The following is a 23,999-nucleotide window of genomic DNA, read 5'->3' as shown; positions in this document are numbered from 1 at the left end:
AATGCTGGTCGGAGGACCTGGGTTCGACTAACGGTGTCACCCAGGGATACACTCGGCTTCACGCAAGTGATGCGATTTTTCGGGTACTACATCATCCTGGGCAACCACTGGCGGCAGTGGGAAAGGGATTTCTCCCCCTCCTCCTTCTCAGCTGAAAGAACTGTCAGTCCCTTCTTTCCTCAGGTGATCTGGCAACAAAACTTTCGGGTTATATAAATAAATAAATAAATAAATATAAATATATATATATATATATATATATATATATATATATATATATATATATATATATATATATATATATATATATATATATATATATATATATATATATAATCCCGCCATATGGCGAACAAATATTCATTCACATGGATACAGACATAAGGAAAAGGGATAGGAACGCATACATACATTAATGGCAAACAAAGGAGAGGTAGGGAAGGCGGGATCGAGCAGATCACTTGCGCAAAAATTCCGATTGTTCAATATAAATATATGTGTGGAAGAAAAGTCTCACGGATGAGAAAAATAATTTAAATAAGCAAGATAGCGCTAGCTAACCAAAACAGAGAAAAACATGCAAATGAAACTCAAACGCATCCGGAATTTCCGGTGGCGAAACCGCTTTACTCTAGGCAAAGGAGCTCAGCTCCTTCTCTCCCTCGAAGGAGATGGTTTGGCCGCTGAAAACTCGGAATACGTGTGAGCTTCATTTGTATGTGTTTCTCTGAGTTATTGTTCGGTAGCGCTATCACGCTTATCCGCTTAAATTGTACATGATATAGGTTTATATATATATATATATATATAAACACAGATGTAGATTTTTAGAATATAGAGACACAAAGAAAGGACACTCACAATTTGTTATTTTACGTTTCGACAGCTCGGCTGTCGTCTTCAGAATGGCGTTCTCGGGGGAGAGCGGAGAGGACATGTGCGGGGGAGAGGTGGGGGAAGGGGAGGTAAGGGACCAATAGGAAATGAACAAGGGGGTTGGGGGGATATGTAGGCAGCTATATGATGCATTCAGTGGGCTTGGTTCAGCCCGGGCGGTTTAAATGATTGGGCCACCCAGATATGCGCCATCTCGCGGGTTCTCACCTCTATTATACTCGCAGATTTGGGGAGGATTTCAATCACCGAAACGGAGAAGCAGTCGTCAAAAGATTGATTGTGGGAAGCAGTGTGAGTAGGGATGGGATAATTAAGAAAGGTGGGAGATTTGGTGGAATTTCGGTGGTTATTCATGCGGAGGGAAAGTGCGGTCGTGCATTTGCCCACTTAGAAGGCCCATTGGCGAAACGCCGAGGCATTTCGCCAATTAAATGACCTTTCCTGCCATGCCCCCCTGCCCCAAGACCCAAACCCTTCTTATCAAAAGGATACTCTCTCTTGGTGGCTTCGAGACCAGACCGAGCGCAATGTAGTGCTTATCCTTGTGAGTGGTGGAAGTGCGTGCGTAAAGCGCATTTTCCCTTCCCTTTAAAAAAAAACACATACATACGCACGCATGCGCACGCGCACACACACACACATATACACACACACACACACATATATATATATATATATATATATATATATATATATATATATATATATATATATATATATATTAATATTCATTGATTTTTATATTCCCCCGCAGAGGCACCTTTTGGAATATAGGAGTTTTTCTTCTCATGACTAATTTCGCATGTTTTCCGAAAAGAACTGCACTTACATCTATATCCTCAATAAATACCTGGCCTATTTGAAAGGAGCTTCTTCGGTACAAATCTTTTCCAGTAGTATGCGATGAAATGCACTGTTCTCACTTTATTTTTAATTTATTTAAACTGGATGTGTAAGTTTTGAAGCTCAGAGCGTCTGGGGGCATGACCAGGTGTCGGGTCTGTCCTGCTATCTGTTGGTGAAAGGGGAGGATATTGACAGGGGAGGTACCCGTTGGTTATGCACAATGCAACTGTTATGCATTTGGCTAATCAATAATAATAAACTTTGGGCACTATTAGGGTCGCAATAACGTACAATGGACGTATGTCGGCAAGTACCAAGCTGACCGTGCACCTGACATAAAATTCAATTAAGACGTGGGCTTATGCGAAATTGCTGAGTTACTGACGACCCTGATTATGAACATAACGAGTGCAAAAATCTTTTCCCTTGCCTTTGTGGATCTATACTGATGGCCGATTCTTTACCCAGTGGGTTTGCCGCAGAGAGAAAAACTTTCAACCCCCTCTCCCTCACCTTGCGGCGTTATCTGGAGCTTCAAATGGAGACTCGCATATGCCTGCCACCCTGGGCGAGAGGGTCGGGGGGTGAGAACGGGACGTCGACCGCGCGGGAGAGGGGAACAGCGCTCGGGACGCCCGGCGATCCCCTCTGGCGGGGGCACGCCGACGCTTCGGAGGAATGCGGGAGGGCGGTCGGCACACTCCCGGAAGGAACGGTCAGGTTGGCCCGAGGGAGGAGCCAAGGTCGTCGGGGAAGGTCTTCTCTCCCGCCCCTACATCATCCCGCTATCCATCCAGCCGCCACATTCACGTGCGCAAATGCCCGCGTGAATGTGGAAGCCCATCGACTTTCAATGCAAAAGCTATGCCTCCCCCTTCCCCATGTCACTCGACTGTTTTCGTTTTCGCGCTGGGATAAAAAACTAACTTGACCCCTCAAGGTGATCCTAATTCTTCTTAAATGTCTCTCGTATCCGTCCTTATCTCCTCATGGGCATATCTTCTTGCCCTTCCCATTTTGGGATACCTAATCAGAATTTACATGTTTCAATACCGACTACTCTTCTTATTTACACGATGAAAGCTTCCAAACGAGTGCTACATTATCCTCTACCACTCTGTACATGAGTATAAATGCCCCGTGAGCTATTATTATTCACCATTAACATTTGCAGATTAACTGTTATTATTAAATCTGAATTGAGCAGTCTGATGAATCACACGTCATAAGAAAAACAAATTGGCACTCCATTTGGTGAATTGAAATATCTGATATTACTTACCAGGGACTGTTTCTCCGTTGAACTTCATCTCAATCACGTGAAGTACAGCTTCATGAGGCACAAAAGAAGCTAGGAATCTCTGGACACCCAAGTTGCGGACGGAGCTGGTCACATGACCTCCATTGACCAAGATCTCAAGATTCCCTGATCCAGCAGAGGATCCATCAACTTGTATAAATAGCAAATAAAAAGGAGAGGATTGATCAGCAATAAACTGTAAGAGCCAATGGTGGATGAGGGTAGAAAAAGAAACTTTGACCTTCCACATAAAGGTGTAATAAAGGTCGTGTGAAGTATTGAATCTTTTTGTGGAAGTGCAAAGTTTCTTTTTCTCCCCTCATCATGAAAGATGTCCACAAAGTTTAGCTTGAATCTGTTATGTTTACCAATGGTGGATTTCAGCATATTTCATAATGATTATGCATTGTCAAGAAAGTTCATTAAAAATAAATGATATTTTGTTTGGTAAATTTTGGCATGCATTGTCACTAACAGAAGGCATATATTGACATTGTTTCAATAAGAGATAATCAATATTCAACCAATAGGAGACTTACTTTCAAATTCAACAGGTTGGCCCACAATGCCATTGGGGATTCGGCCAACTTGTATGGCTGATGAATTGTATGCATATGATCTGAAACATAAGGCATGGTTTTTAAATACCATTTCAATTATCTCAAGCAACTAACTTGTAAAAACAAACATTTGGATGAAACCATTAATGGACAGTATGAGCAGCGGCAATGAAGGATGAAGTTCATGGGACTGGCTCTCAAGATTTAGCACAAAAACTCAAAAACTAAGGAAACACTACCACAGGGAGAGCTTTAAGGCAAGTAGTGGTTTATTAATGGCAGTTTAGGAGGAGGCATAATTAAAAATTGTGATAAAAGTGTGCCTAGAGAAGATTCAAGGGCTGTTATTGGCACTTGGACCATTTAGAGCAAAAATTGAATTGAAATGGGTCCACTTGGAGACCTTACCAAAAAATAGTTCAAAAAATGAATAAGAGGTTTCTGGAAAAAAATCATCTAAGAAAGGGCCTCAAAACTTCTGTTTTCCATCGAAGATGGCAATACCAAGCTGAAGAGTGCTGATTTTTTTAAATCGTGACAATCTTGATCTAAGAAGAATAATGAATGACCATGTACTTGTGAGCAATTTGCTGAAGCCATGGTTTAAGAGAGTCATCACAATATTCTGGCAGCACCTACACCTCTTTTCTGAAGTTATAGTATCAAATGGATAACATGAAGTTCCTAAGAATGAAATGAATTGCTTTTGAATCAACCCCTTCCATACTGAAAATGAAAAATGAAGCAGTTGGAATAACATTGTCCCGAAACACAACATCATTACTTCAGCCAATGGATTAAAGGGATAATTACCATCTGCCAGAGGTTGCAGATACAAAACTTTTACTGTAATTTTAGAGAGGTAGAGAAAATTGACAATGAAGTTCAAGGCAATGCAGGAAAATAAACCATAATGAATACATAAAACATAATAAGAAATCAATACACTTTAATAAGACTGATCTTTGTGGGGAGGTAAAACATTTCACTAATGAAAATGCTTGGAAGATGTTTTATAAAGAAAAGGCTCACTTCAGCTTCAAAGAGTTTGAACTTGAAGATTAATAGAAAATTTCACAGCCTGCAGGGGATATTTCCGTGATTGCTATGGATTTTGAGTACTGTATCAGAAGCAGCCATCATCAAATCACCTCGCTACTTTGAAATCCAGCATTCATTCACTGTCATTTTTCTTCTTTCGATTATATGGCATTACATATTTCAATTTCCTTCTTCAATTTCTGCCAAAAATCCAACCATTCAATCGTTCCATTTTTTCCTTCAGCCTGCCTTGATTCTTCATTCTCTTCTTTAGCTTCCTGATTTTCACTTGAGTTTCCGATTGAGATTCCCATTGAGATTCACTTCTTTAGCTTCCTGAGTTTCATTAACACTAAATTGCAGTTGTTGTTGATATCAAATATTGTGGTCAGAATTCCAACAGCATTCTCTTTCGTTTTGCTTCTCTAGACCATATTATGAAAATATTTTTCCTTCAAGACCTTCTCCAACAATTTCATTCAATTCTCCAAGTATAAATAATTATAATTTATTCTCCCTTTTCATTATAATTACTTCACTAAAATCATCATATATCTGCGGAAATGACTCAAAAATAAAATTGGTTTTATTCTTTAAAGTCATTAATTCATTCAACAACAGAATTGTATTCACCCTGGAAACAGTAAATCATTCCATTAACTGTATTGACTTAACAATTCACAATTGTAGTATGTTGTTGGCATGTAAACTTGTACCACTATGGTATGATATGGGTTTGATCATTAACTCCACCATAACAATTCTTTTATTGCATTGTATGAAGCCCTTCTCTCACATTGCAGCAGTCTTATGCAGTATTACGTATGTCCCCTCTCACATTTCCATTCATGGAGCCCTAGTGACTGATCCTGTGGCTACTGCTCCAAAAGTCTCTTTCTTGGGGCCATTTCATTCCACTTACATCTAAGATATCTAGCTACATTGTGACAATCCCTTCATTTACATCCTGTACCCTCCAGCATGACTGATTATTCATTTAATACTTCTAAATGGACTGATACGAGGGTCATCCGGAAAGTAGTACCCGTTCGTGAAATAAAGACACAAAAGTAAATATTAACAAACATAAAAAATTTTATTTGAAAGAGGATACTTTAAACTACTTCTCAACATAATCTCCAAGCAAATTAAGGCATTTGTCATAACGTGTGACAAGTTTCTGTATTCCTGCTGCATAGTCCTTCGCCGCCAGCTCATTGAGATACGCGAGGGACCCATCTTGCACAAATTTTTGCATAATGCAGATGGTGTTTAACAATTTCATGAACAATTGTTCGAGAAACATTGGGAAAATGCTCACAGATGTCATCAATTGTGACGCGCCGATCGTTCCTCACGAATTCGTCAACTGAGCTCACCAGTTGGTCTGTAATGACAGACGGTCTCTCCGAACGCTCATCGTCGTGTGTGTTCCCCCTCCCCATGTTGAAGTTGCGACACCACCGCCGAACAGACGACTCGTCCATTACATTGTCTCCATACACCTCCTTTAATTGGCGATGAATATCACATGGGCGAACGTTTCTTGCATTGAGGAATTTAATCACTGCCCTCACTTCACAACTGGCGGCGTTCTCAATTTTTTTAAACATTGTAAACAATCACAGAAACAACACAGGCAATGCTAGCGTCACGCAACTTGGCTCAGAGAAGGCAGACAAGCCACTGAAGCTATCTGACCTCGTCCAGCGGCTACTCGCGTCGTCAGCACTTCATGCGGCACGAACGGGTACTACTTTCCGGATGACCCTCGTACATTGGACCAAAACATACTCTCTTGGGTAGTTCCCACCTGGAGTCCCAAATGGGGCACTATGCACTCTACCTTAGGAACCTTTTACTCGAGAAGGTTCCATCACCTCTGTCATTAAAATCAATGAAAGAAAAAGAGAAAATTGGTAAGGTGCTGCTGCACCTTGGCGTGGGAATGTGGTGGATTCTCATAGCTTTCAATATTACAGCACTGCAGCCATAAAAGTAAGTATTACAATGCCTGCAATGAGATAAGTGATGCTCTATTGACCACTTTGGTCCTCTCATATAAACAAATACTGACCCCTCCTCCAGGTAATTGGTGGCCTCTTTTTTGGTGGCAGTCACTCATCAAATCCTGCACCTTAAAGGACTTTTGTTGACTTTTTAGGCAATATTACCCAAGGATGCTTCCACTCCTAAGTATCCATGAGTGCATATTCATTGAGTACCCTCACTTTGCTTTCGGCAATCATTTACATGTAGAGTTTGACTCACCATCTGTGACTTGATAAATACACTTGATGCCTTTAAAAGTCAGCCCAGAGAAAGAACCTTTGCATAAAATGAGAGCATTTTTATCAACAGGAGATGAGAATGATTTCAGTGATCAAGTGCCCACATCATCAATGGAAAAATTCATTGAAAATTCGCACCACTAGAACTTACGTCAAATAAGCAACGACTGTGGTTCAGTTTCCATTTACCTGAAAGGAGAGCCTGGTAATTTGGTATCACCAATCCTCACATCAACCAAATGCTCCCCAATCTCCGTGGCTGTATAATGGGCAGTGATTTCGCGGCTACCAATTGAGGAATGCCCCATTCTCACTGGAATACTTCTTCGAGAAGGTCCTACAAAGAGTAATATAATATTTCACCGAGAGCATGACCATGCATCCTACAGGAATACAATCACTATATTCTATCACTAGACGATGCTCCTTTTTATGAAATTCAGATCTGGATAACTATCAAAATAAACAGAACCAAAATGGAAGAGCTGGCAGTGACAAACTCATCGGCAGTAAGTACGTAATAAGGTTACCTGTAACAGTGACTGACACTTGGGATGCGTCCACTCCACTGGGGAGACTTATGGTGAGTGAGGAAGGGTGGTGGAGAGGTGCTAAGCGTAGTCCATCACCAGTGACCACAGCATCGAGGGCCTTGCTGGAAATGTTGAGGCTTGCGGGTGGTGAGGATGGCCGATATAGACGCTGGTGCTGTGCGTCAACATCATCTCCTCCAGCCAACATTCCTGAGCAAGAAGAGAGACATTCTCAGAGGCAGCATTCAATTTTTAAATTCAATCACAATCATGCATGCAATTAATCCATTGGATTCATTTGACTCGTATGATATCTAAAGGTTGAATGTGAAAGGTAGCATCATGATGGTATTTTTCTTTCACAAACAAATGCAAAACAACAGCAATAATTTTGAATAATAATTAAAAATTATATTTTATACAATGGCATTTCCAGTTCTAGATTAAGAATGATCTTCACAATATTTCAGATGGAAAATTCAAAGATTTTCTATGCAATAATTTTAAGTGATAAACTTGAAAAACTTAACTTACCATCTCTCCTTTCAACTGCGATGTTAGCAAGTGATTCCAGGCTTCCATAAGAGAGAATTGATTTAGTCTTAGCAATTGCATCCCAGGAATCCCTTCGAGCATTTGCTGAAGACAAAATTGATGACACTGGCAAAAAACATGACAACAGTATCAGCAACAAACAACAAAATCATAACATGATGTTGGCACAGAAGTAATATTAATGCATAGTATCTTCAAATTAACCTGCTAGAGATGGGACAGGTTCACTTTTTCATTGATTCAAGTTCCAGTTCAGTTCTCAGCTACAATTCTTAATTTTGGTTATGGTGAATGGATAAGTAGTTTGCTATCGACAGTTTTGCTATTAAATAAAACCTCAGCAATAATAATATTAATAATGTAATCGTATCTATCTTTCCTTTTGATTTCTCCCAACAAGCCTCTCTCCTTGCCCACCCTTCCTTATTTGTTTTCCTTTCAGTCAACTGAACCTTCTCAATCCTTTTCCATATCTACATCTCAATAGCCTTCAATCTAAGCCTACTGTCCTGCCTCAATGACCATATTTCCATGCCGTACATATCTTTGCTCCATATCAAAGTTTTTACAAGTCTATTCTTAATATTCTTACTCAAAGTCCCTGTCATCAACTCCCTCCTTGTGAAAGCCTCTATGCCTAGCGCAATTCTTCTCCTTGCACCCCTACTACTTTGAGCATTTCAGTACAAAATACTTCTGAGATAGGTAAACTGTTCCACCTACTCTAGAAAATGAACTCCAATTTTAGTATTTAAATTAGCTTTCCTATTTCTCCGGATGTGGTAGACCAGGACAATATATTTTGATTCTGGTTCTGCTTCCTGTCTCAAGAACTAGAGACACTAGGAATCAAGGAACCAAACTGGCCCATCACTATTACCTACCAGGCTCACCAGGACACCCTAAGCAACTCATGGAACTGCATTTTAAAATGAGAATGAATGGAAGGGGGCAAACCTTGGCCTGCTAACCTACAGAATATGTACGTGGATTTCATTTCTGCCATGGCTATGATTATGTTGCGATTTATTTGGACGTAAGAATGCATCTAAATGATCCAATACCATTTTACTCATATATAGAGAAGACACAATGATTATTTGAGTATTTTCTTGGTTGTGAAAAGCACAGCACCAGAGTAGTTGAAAAGTTATAAACCTTTTAATCTTTTTGAAAAATGCCACAATGTGAAGCCCACTCTTTCAGTTGCCCAGGGTTTTGAAGCTAATGCCACTTTTCACTGCAGTGCCATACCTCGCACATTGGAAGATGTATCAACGGCTGGCTCGTCAATGTTGCCCACTGACCCCCGACGCCCAGACCACGTGGGGCTGAGGAGGCGTGATGGCTCTGGGGAGTGGTGCTGCCCTATTGATGAGTGCTGCTGGGTGACATGCGCAATGAACCCTCCTCTTTGCTGCTGCGTGGGACTCCCTCCATTGAGCATTGGGGAGGATGGAGACGCCCTGCCACTGTCAACAATGTGAGTGCGGGCAAGACGCTGCTCCATTGTCTTCGTGGTCATGGAGGATGTTGAGGTGGTCATCTTGGATGTCTCTGGATGAGGGAAAATGCATGGATGGAGCCATGATTGCTTCTCATTTCAACAAAACCATTGCTAAGGCCAATGGTGAAACAGACTTGAGGTGTGATCTATAAATTATTTTATCACCTTAGGACATTTGCAGGATCATTTTAATAGGATACAATTTGATTACTTGGAGTTTTTTAAGGAATTGGTGAGATTTTCCATTGAGGGCAATATTTTAAATTTAATTTAGATTGAGTCAAGTGATTCCAGTTTGAAGTTTTTGGAAAATAAGATTAAGGCAACCAAAGAAGTTAAAAAATCCAAGTGTCGATGGACCTATTTGATGTAGTTCTTACTTCTCAGATAAATGAGTGGTAACATTTGCAAATGTGAAGTATTACTATCATTACATCAAATGTCTCTCAAATATTCAAATATCTACAAATTGAAAAAATCACCTTCATTGTAATAAGAATCTGTGGACACTCTGTTTCCAATTGGTGATGAAAGAGCCACTTTGTTCGCCAGAGGTGATGCAGCCCTTGCTGTAATGAGGTATGGTGAATTGGTACGTTCAAGACTTCCTCCTGAAACTAATACAGAAATTAAACAATATTAAATATGCAGAATCATTTTAAGAAATAGATGAATCAATAAATTTCAGCACTACAAAAAATCTCAAGTGAATGTAATTTCTTTGAATTATCAGGTATATTTTTACCCTTTTTTGACCTTAAATATTACATATTATCATCAAACCTGACTGACACACACAAATAATTAGCATTAAAAAAGTATGAACTATATCATAGAAATTCCAAAATCAAATCTTTGTAGATTCATATGGATATCATCCATTACTCGCAAAGCTTAATAAAGAATTAACAGCACACAAGTGGAATAGAAATTGAACTTAGAATCAGAATTCCAAATCTGAGTTTTAGTTCAGTCAAATATATTGAAATCTTGACTACCCAGCCCTTAAAAAACTGATTACAATTTCATTTGTTTGTTTGGCTGTCGATATGCTTCCAAGGAACCCATTTTGCCATGATGCAAGCCTCCCATTAGCCTTCTTGATTTAGAAAGCATTTGAGCAGTCTCAAAGGTATGGGACATGTTGAGTCCTCTCATAAGGTGACCTGAATTTCCCTTTCATCACTAAAATGGGACATTGTTAAACTGTCTGAAAAGGGCCTTCCCTTCATTACTTGGATACATGTCCAGTGCTTCTGAATAAATGGATACTACTATTTTTAATTATTTAGAGTTCAACAATTGAACAATATCACCACTCACTCACTTTTCTGCCATGTAAAATGATTAAAATTCCTTGAAACAAAAAGGAAGTGTACCTTGCTCAGCATTAATGGTAAAGTATATGTATTTAAGAGAAATGAAGCATGCATAATGGAAGAACAGTTTATAGCATAGTGGGTTTCCAGGTGTTATGCTGATAAGATAGACTAAGAAATGTTATTGATTGTTCAGTCTTTGTGCATCCAAAACCTACCCTCTTCAGAAACTACCAAATAATAATAATGATAATGAAATTAAGAATACAAAGTAGCTTTCCACTGTCCTTTATTAGCGTACAACCGGTTTCAACGCTCAAGCGTCATCATCAGGTACAAAATAAATCAGTCGCAGTTCACTTATATACCAATCATGAGGGAGAGGAGGGATGGGTGAGAGAGGGGGGAGAGAAGGAGGTGAAAGAAAATAGAGTTGCGATTGGCGTTGATGGGGAGGGGGTAGAGGGGTGTTAAGTGTCAGGACAGGTGCTTGGTTGGTTTAGAGTGGGGTGGGGTGGGGTGGGGGGGTTTGTCGGGTCTATCTGTGAGGGAAAGGGGTACTTCCAGGATTGGGGAGAGGTATTCAAACAATAAATCATTAACCACATGACCCGTTTTTAAGTTCTTTCTGATTTCAAGTTCTTCCCACTTGTCCATCCTCATTCCTTTTTCACTCTGGTGTAAGAGTTCTGGGTTGAAAACACTCCCATGGTTTTCTTCCCATAGATGTTTGGCGAAGTGTGATTGTTTGAGGTCACAAGTTCTAAAACAGCGGTTATGTTCCTCCGCCCGTGTCTTTAATGACCTCCTCGTTTGACCTATATATATAGCACCACAGTCCCCACAAGTTAACTTATACACACCACTTTTATTTTGCGTACATATTTTGTCTTTAGTGTTATTCAAGAATGATTTTAAGTTATTATTATAATAAAAAGCTATTCGAAATTTCTCTCTTGGAAAAAGGTTGGCTAACTTCTGTGAAATTAATCCATAATATGGGAGTTTGCACCATTTGTAACCTATTTCTTCCGTATTAATAGGTTTGAACAAAAGATTGTATGCTTTGGAGGAACATTTTCTTTGTATCATTTTGTCAATTAAATTCTCTTTGTAACCATTTTTCATTGCTAAACCTTTAATCGTTTTGAGTTCTTTAGCAAAATTACTTTTGGAAAGGGGGATGGCTAACAGTCTGTTTAAAAGGAAATGAAAAGTGGAAAACTTATGCAATATGTGATGATGGGAGTTGGAGGGGATGACTTGGTCTGGATTGGTATATAAGTGAACTGCAACTGATTTATTTTGTACCTGATGATGATGCTTGAGCGTTGAAACCGGTTGTACGCTAATAAAGGACAGTGGAAAGTTACTTTGTATTCTTAATTTCATTAAAATGAATTTCCACAAGGTTGAGCCAGGAACAATTGAATAATAATGACACCCGAGTACATTGGAATATGAACCTACCAAGTGTTGCAACAGTAATGGAAAAATAAAAATACATATAATTTTTAACTACAATGGAAATAAATATGCTGATGAAGTACATACTGGTGTCCCCCTAACAGCATTGTTTCCGTAATGCTCTAAATCAAATGCCACACGCATTTAAAATAATTAACATTGGTGGAGCCATCCTTTGGTTAGGGGTTAACAACTTGCTGCAAGAGGGAGCTATTGTGGATCTCAGTGATTACTTTTTCCAAACATAATACCTTTAGGGCAATGTATTGATCAGATGAAAAAATTAACTTCATGATATATATCATAAATACATGGACTGTCTCAAAAATAAATAGAATAAAACCGGGAAAAAATGTTTGCAGATTAAAGTACAAATTACTATAATTCTTCAAAACTGTACCATTTTGCATCGAACACGCTGGTGCCTCATGGTATGCTTCTTGGAAGCCATCAACTGGAACTTTGTTCTCGCTCCTCATCATGGCCTCTTCATCGGACATTACCCAGCGTTTCAAAATGGTTGCCTTGTAAGCTCCTTTTTATTCTTGGGAACAAAAATAAGTCTGGCGGTATCACATCGGGGCAGTAGAAGGGTGGCTGGGGCAACGTTGCCACTTTGTGCTTAACCTGGTACTTGGTACTTCTTGAGGAAGGCAGTGTGGGGTCTTCCTAGTATATTACACTCTTTTCCTCAGCCTCTCGAGAACTTCTACATAAACCTTATGTTTTACTGTCTCTCCAGACATGAACATTTTTTGTGAGCCTCTAAATATATTTTTGCCATTTTTCAGATGCCTGTGTGTTCACTTGCCTAAGTCTTTTTGATAGTATTTTATGCACATGGCAACTCATAAACTATTTATTTCAGCAGCATAAAATATATCAATCAATGATTTCATTAAGTAGAACATGAACTTATTAGCTTTTGCTTCCACCCACCTTGAGTGAATGTTTTTTTTCAATAGTTTTCAATTTTATCACCACGAAAACACTATTTTAAAGATTTAATTAGATTAAGATATCTCAGGAACATAATATGAAAATATTTGGTTGAAACATCAGCATATTTCTCATCGAAATATTGTGTTATTACCATAGATTTGCCATAGACACACAGCAGAAGTTCAAAGGAGAAAAAAATTGGACCCTTCCAAAGATGGAAATGATGAAATCTAAGGGGATTAGATTTTGCCAATTATTCCACTGCCAATAAAAAAGCTTTCTTTTGCTTAAATCAGGAAAACATAGTACAGATAACAGGTAGATCACCTGATGATACCACACAGTGGTTAAACAATGGTCTCAGAGAATAAATATTAATTGTCAAATTGCTATGTTTCATTTCATCTGTATAATGGAAATATTCCACCAGATAATGGCTAAAACAGTTTCACAGTGCAACACCATGATGAATAATCATATGTAGCAGCATATAAGATGCACTTATTTTACAAATTAATAGTTCAAATATCACCACTGACTCTTATATACAATATACTATAAAAGCCTTTTTTCCTGATCATTCCCCACTGTAGTAGAAATATGTCTTACACACCCATTCATTTTAGATACCATAAAGTATGGTAAATATCAATGTAAAATGTGCTGCACTTGATCACCTCACACAGAAAGTTAGGGATAGAGTGGTGACCTGCTCAATGCAGAGGGGCTAAAGTACTTTCTTACATTCAGTTTCCCCCACATGAGCAATTCATCTGTAACTGAATTGATGGCACAATAAAATACAACTTACTCTGGTTAACTGGTACATAAAGGTCTAAACAAACGATGTTTTTCAAGAAAATCAGTTGAGGAAAATGTATATCTCTTGACATGTATTTAGCACAGCAAGCATTGGAATAACAAATTACTAACCTCAGAAGTGAGTATATGCTGTGCTGATATGGATGTATGCACACTATACATATATCATTCATATAAGAAAAAGTCAATTGTTAGTAACCTAGTTTTTTCCAAAACTTTAAACTTATTTTATCCCATGAGAGTAATTATTAAAAATTATGGTCAAAAGCATGCCAAATGTATAATATGAACCACACACCCATTTTAATATTAAACATGCAAAAAATTTATTTACATATTTAAAAGGCCAAGTATTTGACTTCAACTGAAAATGAGCACCTACCTACTTTATGGAAGGCTAAAATGTGAGGAATGAAATTGTCCAATAAATGATAAAGATAAAGGTAAACTAATGCACATTGGTACATTAATTTTCCCGATGAAACAATCTTCAGCTTTGGAAATTAAACTGAAAAGTCAAAGAGTCTATCTTAATTTTTATCTTCACTTATGGGACAAAACATATTACTAGAATAAGCATTGCAAGAAATCTAAACTTAATTTAAAAAAGTAATTCCCATTATTTTTCATTTTTTTAAATCCTCTTGTATAGCTTATATTACAAACCAGACTGAATACTTTGATAGTTCCAAGAAAGTGCAGCGTGCTGCAACATAACTTCCTTAATTAAAGTGGTTTTGATTCTGAGAAAAGGAAGTTATGCTGCCGCACCCTGTAGTATTCTGAAAGAAACACCAGCATGGCAGGAAATAACCCATAAATTTTCCCAAGCACCAAAATATCAAGGTTTTCTCGTCTAGATCAAGGGGGTAGGTACCTCTGGGGTTAATGTTAACGGACACCCCTGAGGTGGTGTGATGGGCGCTTGAGTGGCTCTGCAGGTGACCCTTATGCCAGGCGTATCGAGATTCCTCTTCCGATGGGGAATGGCCCTGCACCAAGGGTGACTCTCTCTGCTTTCCAATTGGACGTGAGTAAAGGGGTGATGATGACTCTTGGTAAACATCAGCCTTACCAGAAAGGCCATTCCGTGACCCCATGCTTGCTGTTCCAAGATAGCCAGCTATGTGATGATTCATCCCAAGGATACAGTAATCACAGAGAATTTTTGTAATGACATTTCTAATGATGGTTTCTTTGAGAAAATGTAACCCTGATTTTTAATATTTAGAAAAATCTCACATTCTTTACTGAAGTTATGATTTCAACTTTTGGTGACTATTATTTTCAATCATCACTCGAATAAAACTTAATAAGTGTGAAAATAAGTTTATTAATCAGTTAATATCTTTAACAATAGAATAGAGCCTATAAATCTACCACCTGATATTAGGATTGGCACTGAGCAGATCTGTTAATATAATCTTCCAGTACATGCATTTCCATTGTCTTAAACCTCTCTGGTCCAGATGTTGCACATATGACTTCACTTTATATCCCATTAGATGAACAAAATCACTGACTCTATTAAAGAGATTAATAAGGATCTGGGAATAAATGAAAAAGAAACACTTTGTTCCAATCCACCAATTTATAATAAATGAAAAAGAAACACTTTGTTCCAATCCACCAATTTATTACCGGTACGACTAGTTTCGACGCTACGGCGTCATCCTCAGGTACCTGAGGATGACGCCGTAGCGTCGAAACTAGTCGTACCGGTAATAAATTGGTGGATTGGAACAAAGTGTTTCTTTTTCATTTATTATAAATTGGTGGATTGGAACAAAGTGTTTCTTTTTCATTTATTAAAATGAACTTCCACAAAGTTGAGGCTGAAACTATTGAACTAAGGATCTGGGATTTTGCTTACCACTATTTTTGGTTTCCTGAGGGCATCACCATTCTCATAGCAATGCTTAATTAATAACACATCTAAAAGAAATAACTTTATAAATTCCACAAATTACTACATTGGAACTTGACTAAATGAGCACCTCAAATAGTGAGTAATATCCATAATATGTTAAGAGGAGAGGGGAATTCCAATTGATTGAGCATCTACTACTACTGTATCTGACTGCCTAACGTTGAAGGGTTGGTTGCTTCTCTTGTGGATACACAATAATTAATTATAATGCAGCACTATTAATGAATCTTTGGTGAGAAGGCAAACATGATTTTTGCTGACCTCATCCAGAAGACAACAGGATCATCAAAGGCTGAAGAAAATTATTTAAGGGAAGCCGTGGGCGGCCCAAGCAGAATAAGAGAAGAACCAGCATTTGGATCATTATGAGGCATGGTGAAGCAGCCAGCTCTGACTCAAAGGCAGCAGAAAACTTCCTAGGCAACATCAACTAGCTCGAAGATTCTGAGGGCTGCTACAGGTTTTTAATTATCATGAGACGTCTCTTTGGGAAAAAGACACCAATGAGAATATATATATATATATCAACAGAGGAAAATTCACTGCTCAGCAACAAGACTATGAAAGGCCTTCTCATGTTGCTATGTAGTGCCAATGCAAGTCAAGATTTGAAAATTAAGCCTTTGCTTGTGCAACATTCATTAACTGCATGAGCCTTCAATGGAATCTTAAACCCAGAAGATCAGGCTAAATGTGATGTGGAGGTCATGGGAAAATGTTGCATTGTACATATTGAGAAGCATCACCCTAATAAGGCAGTGATCATGAATGCTACACATTTAGTTAATAATAACCCTGTGCCACATTTTCACAAAATTTTGAAGTGTTGGCATTAACTCAAGTCTCTAGACACCTTTCTAGTAAAAAAGAATTAGGAATGCATCATAAATAATACACTGTTGTCCCATTGAGTATGAAAATGAAACCAGGTGATGGATATAGCCGAACCTTCAACTGTCTAGCAAGAGATGAGGCTTACTGAAGGGAAATATTTCCCAAATCTACGAGCACCAATCTTCTTATCTTCTAATGAGTTATTAAAAAATGCATGATGTTCAAAAGAAAGGAAATTTGTGGCATTTCCAAATATATTTATTTCTCTTTTGCTATGCAATGATTCCACCAAGTAACTCAAGAAAGCATCAATTTTAATGTACAGTAAACTCTCAATTATCCTTGCGTGCAGATTATTAATTTTGTGAATTATCTGTGCAATTATTTTCCCAGCACCTCAAAATTTTAATAAAATTGAATTAATCTGATTAAATACTTTGCAACTTTGACATACTTATTTAAAAAACACTCATTTGAAATACCTCTGCTTTCTTAAAAGTTTTTAATTAGACAAAATAAAAAGTAATGAATAGCATTTAATGTTTCAATTTAAATATTTTTGTACAATCCATACTTCCCCGTTATCGTTTTCCTCACATTTATATTAGAGCCCTGAGAATTCCACATTCTCCAATAAGGAGAGAGCAAATACACAGCTTTACCCTATGCAACAAATAAGTCATTAACTTTCCACAATGCATTATTTTAATAGGTACATCATGTGACGAATATATATCCAGATTATTGAGCCTTTTTTTGAGATTAATCCTCAACCAGTCACTCTACACTGTTTTTCTCTGGCTAGGTGATTGGTTTTGCTTAGCGATGACAATACGTTTTGCTAATCACTTGATCAGATAATTCAGTCTTCTTGTATAACTGTAATTCACACCAATAAAAATGGATGAAAACAGATACCATTTATTTACCATTGCTAAAAAAATTGAATTTATCACAAGAAAGGTAAAAGGGGCGTCTCCACATATATATATATACATTATATATATATATATATATATATATATATATATATATATATATATATATATATATATATATATATATATATATATATATATATATATATATATATATATATATATATATATATATATATATATATATATATGTATGTATGTATATATGTATGTATGTATATATATATATATATATATATATATATATATATATATATATATATATATATATATATATATATATATATATACATATATATCAATTAATATCATGAGATGATATTTTCTACATATCTCAGTAATCCGCATTTTTTGGCCATCTCTGCTTCATCATGCAACCATTAGCATGGCTAATCAAGAGTTTACTGTGTTCTCATTTTAATTTATATTTTACAAGATTTTTCTCATTTCAGAAAGCCATAATATAATTGATTGACTTTGAGTGCATGCTGTCTCTGATAGTGCACTCTTTTTATATCAGAAAGAAATATTGGGATTAGATTACAAAGTATGAAAAGATCCTGATGGGAAAAGTATTTTCAAATTATGTATAAAGATTTTAAAGCAATTTGTGTACATGAGTTCATATTTATGACAGTCATATGAGAGTTTTGGTTTCATTCTGGATAAATGAGAGTGAATAATATTTAAGATACCCACCATTGTAAAAATTAGATTCAATTCTTATTTGGAGATTTTCTTTCATTCATGGCAACCAGTTCATTCAAAAAACCAATATATTTTGGCTCACTGTCATGATTTATATGCTGGAAGTTGCATGTTGGTTCAAGCTGGTACCAATATGCTAATTTGAGTCAAATATCATTGTTTATTTTAATGTGTCCAATGAAGCTGAGTGCAAAATAAACCACTCGAGAAACAAGTGGGACTTCATAATTTTAAGGAAATAGACTTTTTAGGCTCAGTTCTAGAGTTAAAGTTCAGTTAAAATAGTTATAATAGAAATAAAAGTTATCAAGAAGATGAAATTAATAATTAAAAATAGAATATGTTAGCAATTTTAGCATGACTGAGAAATGAATTTTAAATAGAGTTCAACAAGCATTCATAATTCATAAATTTTCAAAATGCTTATGTTATGCTTTTATTAAAATGTGGTGTTATTTAATCATTGGCTTACCATCGAGATTACGCGGAGAGTTAGGGCCACTACCTCCTCCATTGGCACTAAGGTACGAAGTGTCTGTGTGCCGCTTCTCACTTGAGAATGTGTCAGTCATGCGTTTTTCATTCAAGTATGAGTCTGTGATCTTTTTGTCACTGCTATGCAAATTGTCGCTTTTCTTCTCTGACAAGTATGATGCCTCTGTGGATCTTCTCTCTTTTCCATCTTTCTTGCCACGGCGAGAACGGTGCGACCCAACTCTTACACTGAATGGAGAACCTGGAAGAGAATGAGTAGGTATGATATATTACCAGGTACTTTTTGTGCTTTACTACCAATACATATTGTCAATGAAATTAAATTCCCATTTTCTTGCTTGAATTTACCATTACATTGTGGCAGGACCTACTCGTGAGCAAAATGGGGTTGCTGAAAGGGTCATCAATAGGACCAATCTTGAGCAGACCTGAGCAATGCATTACGAGACCATCTCGTGTGGTAGTTATTGGGATGATACAGGGCACACTATTGTGTATTTTAAAAATGTTCCACAACACATTCTGCAGTTCAGTTGATTGAATAGTTCTGTGTTTTTCTAAAACTGTAATTCAACTCTTTTTAAACATGGCTGAAAAAAGAAAAACATAATTCTACATTCCATTGCTAAATAACTCTCATAAATCATAAGGAATGAAACAGAGGAACCTTTGTGCATACCATGCTCTGTCCAATAAATATGCATACTGAGGCCATAAAAACTTTATTTAAATTTAAACTTAATCTACATCGATTTTGTTCCCATCAAAGTACTCTCCATTCATTGCTATGCAGTTATTCCATCTTCTTTCGCACTTTTTAAAGCACCCTTGGAAGTCCTCGGCAGCAGTAAGGCTTTTTAATTGTGCTGTTGTGTCTTGCTTTATTGTGCCTTCCACATCTTCCCAGTGATTTTCCCTCATCACATTTTTCCATTTTTGGAGAAAGTTGCAGAGGGTGAGATCTGGCAAATAAGGTGGATGATCAAGGATGGCCATTGAATTTTTTGCCAGAAACTGGCAAACATTCAATGCTGAATGTGCAGGTGCATTGTCATGGTGAAGGATCCATCCATCATGTTCGGTTAAAATAGTGTGCACTGTTGATGTTCCTAAATTTAGTTCGTCAGCTATCATTTGGGCAGTTTTTCAATGATCAGTATGGACAAGGGACTGCACACGGTCAATGTTTTCGTCAACATAGGTGGTTGAAGGTCGTCCTGGCCTTGCATCTGCTTTGAGTCTTGTAGGCCATCTTCAAAATGCTTAATCCACTTGAAAACAGATGTTTTCTTCAAAGCATTATCACCATTAACATCTGTCAACATTTCAGTAATTTCTTGATAACTTTAATGGAACTTCACCAAAAAACTTGATGCTGATTTGTCACTCCATGATTTTGTCAATTTCCATTTTAGACAAACGGCTAAAACAAGGACAGCAGAAACCAACATAACTGGCATACCATAACGCACAGCTCTACGTTCCGTCAAGCAGAGATGGCTCATTGGGTCTCAGGCAACTAGTCTGCGTCATGATCCCCAGATTGAACCAGTGCGCACAGACCACATATGCATGAAGATACTCCATGAAACACTGTATACATAATTTTCTGTGAATAAACCTTCTGCTTAGTCTATTTTTTCATTATTCAATTTTACATTAATGTATAAGGGAAAAATTGTTCATTTAACAATTTTTTCACTTTCAGAGAAAGATTCTGGAAAAAATTATGCTCATTGTATGAGATTCAATTGTACCATTGTGATTGACAATATTGTTGCAGTTTGCTCCTGATATACGGAGAAAGTAAATAACAAGGAAAATGTAGAATCTTCTTCAGATAGAATTGAAAACGGGATACAGGGAGCCACCAACATGGGCATGAGTGCACTTGGGATGCTGGAGTGTTACGTGGCCACATCCAATATTTCTTATATATTTTGGAGCAATTTAGATTGAATTTTTAATGGATAAAAATTTGCATCCTAAAAATCAGCCAATCAATAGTTATGCCCCTTTTATTTATTTATTTAATGACTTAATTGGAGCAAGATTGAGACTTTATAGTTCCTTCTTCCACCTTTCAAGTCAATGGTTGCTTATGATTTATGATAGCATGCCTAATGCATGATTTTTACATTATAAGTAAATATAAATACAAATTATTGTATTACTAACAAATTATTAAAATGTATGAATTTAAATGGCAAAAATTTTCATTGTATTGAAAGGAAAAATGTGTATAGCACAAAAATATTGTCTCTCACACAAATTAATTATGAAAATAAACATGGAATGAACAGCAAATTAAGTTACTATATTCAATTTTTGTAGCAAATATGCATAAGCACAAACTCCTTTCTCAGTGCCTTCAAAGTTTGGTGAATGAGAATTTATTGAACAGCATTACACTCACCCTTAATATCTGAGCCATTGAAATATACATATATCCTGTATTTCCCAGCCTCTGGAGGGATGAATGTGACCCTAGCCAGGGAATCACCCAGCCTCTCCGTCCTGAGTGGGATTGACCTTCCAGCATGGACTACATCAAGACATACTTCTCCAAGTCCTCCAGTGCCACTAGAATCTACAGTAAAACTCAAGGGTTGGCCAGGATTTCCAGGTGTGTCCAGGCCACGCAGCTAGAAATTTAATGGGAACATGGTAGAAATACTTTCCTGATAAAACAGAGCTGAGAATGCCATATAATAACAGTAGATGAGATAATAAAATATCTGCACTTGATGATTCTCCTTTGAAAATTCTGATAATCCTTGATTTGAAACTGTTTGTTGATTGATGGTTTGTTGGATTAGTTAAAATGATTCCACTCGTTTTTACATCTACAAGCACTTGTTGAAATTTGACAACTAGTTTTTGATTTGAGATGTAAGTTCAAGAGTTTTATATCAATAGATAGTTATAAAACTCTTGAACTTAAGACTCAATAAAAAATAGTTGTCAAATTTCAACAAGTGCTTGTAGATGTAAAAAAGAGTGGAATCATTTTAACTAATCCAACAAACCATCAATCAACAAACAGTTTCAAATCATGGATTATCAGAATGATTCACTATGTGTAAGAGAGCTCAACTTTGAGAAGCTGTTAATGCAGAAAATCACAAACTGTCAATATTTGCAGTAAATTGCAGTGTTTCTCTGAAAGGAGATGAAGCTTGATTTACAAATTCTTACCTCTATGCCATTGGGGTCAAAGACAAAGCAGGTGAATGGGCCACCCTGGATGTGCCTGCCCCCATGCGTCACTGCTATTGTCCACTCCCCTGCTTCATCTGGCTGGAACGTGGCCGTGTGCACGCCAGAGCCTCTCTCTGCCACCGGACAGCCAAGAGCCCTCGCACTGGGTGAATGGGCAGTGACATCCACTTCACCAGCTGCTGTCCCTCCATTTGAATTGACCTAACCCAAACACACACACAAAAAAATAGCAATCATGAGGAGCAAACATCTTCACAACTGGGAATGCAAATATAATTACTCCAATTTCCCACTTGCTTGTGGCAATTCAAAATGAAGGTATGTGAGATGAATATGGGCTATAATTACTGAGAATTCTGAGTTCTAAACTATTACCATATCAATCAGAATATTATTTATATTATCCTTTATCTCATGTTAAATAGCACTGTGAAAAATTAGGATTCCAACAAGAGATCTCTATTTACATGTTGTTGTTTAATAAAGCAGTTAATTTTGTTGTTTACCTCTTTAAATTCACAGACAACCTAGTTCTACAGTCAAGAATGTTATGAAATCACAAGAACCAATGGTGCAGCGATAATCTCATTATCCTCAATAAAGTAAAATGACACACTATTCCCACAGAAAGGTTGATAAAAGTTTACCAGGGAATGCAAATGGTAAATCCATGGAGAAAGTCTTTACAATGAAATTATTAGGTTTCCAATCAAGCTCAAATTTCTCTCGGGAGGGAAATATTACATCTCTCTGTAAGCTATTGAGCTTCACATGCTATACTCTATGACAAAATTGATGGAGGCCCACCAAAACAGTGCTATTAGACATTTTTTATGGCAAATTCTATTCAAATTTAATCTATAGTATTCCCTTCTTGGGCCATTCATACTTATCACAAAATGTGTTCAATCTGGAAAAAAGGGAAGTGATGGTTGTCTCTGGGAAACCATATGATTCTCTAGCCCTGCCAATTTTTAAGGACCTTAAATTATTTCCCCTTCCATGCATCTATATAATACTTTAACATGCATATATATACCAAGTTTAACTATTAGTGTCAAATGAAACATAAAGTGCTTCATGCTAAAAAGCAATGTGCCCGGTAATAATATAAGAGGTACTAATGGCATACATAACAAATGAGTGAGAACCAAAGCTTTACAAGGTGGACCCAAGGAAATGGGCATTAAATTATAAAATAAATTACCTTAATTATTGAAAGAAATTGAAAGTGTTGGTGGAATTAAAGTAACACCAATGGAATACCTACTAATGGAGATGTTTTATTCAGTGAAAGAATACTTAAATAATGAAATTAAGAATACAAAGTAACTTTCCACTGTTATTTATTAGCGTACAACCGGTTTCAACGCTCAAGCGTCATCATCAGGTCTGAGACCTGATGATGACGCTTGAGCGTTGAAACTAGTTGTACGTGAATAAAGAACAGTGGAAAGTTGCATTGTATTCTTCATTTAATTAACATGAATTTCCACAAGGTTGAGCCAGAAACAATTGAATACTTAAATACTCAGTATTACCTTTATGTAAATGTCTACTAACTTCTGTGTAGTATGATGTCATTTTTACATATTGCTGTGCAGTGTGTTTTTTACATATGTATACCTCCTTGGTGACTTATCATATTTTACATGCCTAAAATGAAACCACATGATAGATATAGCTGAAATTTAAACTGCAGAAAAGCAGCAATTAGTTTTAATAAAAGCAAATGTTTTCCAATGCTATGATTTTCTAAGAACTTTTGAAAGACCCACATAGTAGGGGGTGA

General features: G+C 37.0%; 1 protein-coding gene across 2 annotated transcripts in view; it reads right to left on the bottom strand.

Moving 5' to 3' along the window:
- Positions 1-23,999, bottom strand: part of jbug (filamin-type immunoglobulin domains fbug) — a 258,097-nt gene that overhangs the window by 126,525 nt on the left and 107,573 nt on the right. Inside the window, exons 9-19 of one of the 2 annotated variants that reach the window (XM_071586389.1) lie at positions 22,184-22,408; positions 21,402-21,630; positions 18,963-19,226; positions 14,958-15,203; positions 10,013-10,147; positions 9,278-9,580; positions 8,003-8,128; positions 7,466-7,678; positions 7,125-7,272; positions 3,583-3,662; positions 3,026-3,193 (exon numbers count right to left, since the gene is read on the bottom strand). In XM_071586389.1, coding sequence (XP_071442490.1) covers positions 3,026-3,193; positions 3,583-3,662; positions 7,125-7,272; positions 7,466-7,678; positions 8,003-8,128; positions 9,278-9,580; positions 10,013-10,147; positions 14,958-15,203; positions 18,963-19,226; positions 21,402-21,630; positions 22,184-22,408 — 2,137 coding nt within the window. The remainder of the gene's footprint in view (positions 1-3,025; positions 3,194-3,582; positions 3,663-7,124; positions 7,273-7,465; positions 7,679-8,002; positions 8,129-9,277; positions 9,581-10,012; positions 10,148-14,957; positions 15,204-18,962; positions 19,227-21,401; positions 21,631-22,183; positions 22,409-23,999) is intronic. The other variant, XM_071586391.1, reaches the window with a different exon arrangement.

This window comes from Hetaerina americana, unplaced genomic scaffold (assembly GCF_022747635.1).
Source record: "Hetaerina americana unplaced genomic scaffold, ioHetAmer1.1.p SCAF_22, whole genome shotgun sequence".
Classification (NCBI taxonomy): Eukaryota; Metazoa; Arthropoda; class Insecta; order Odonata; family Calopterygidae; genus Hetaerina; species Hetaerina americana.
This window is presented reverse-complemented; position numbering and strand designations above follow the sequence as displayed.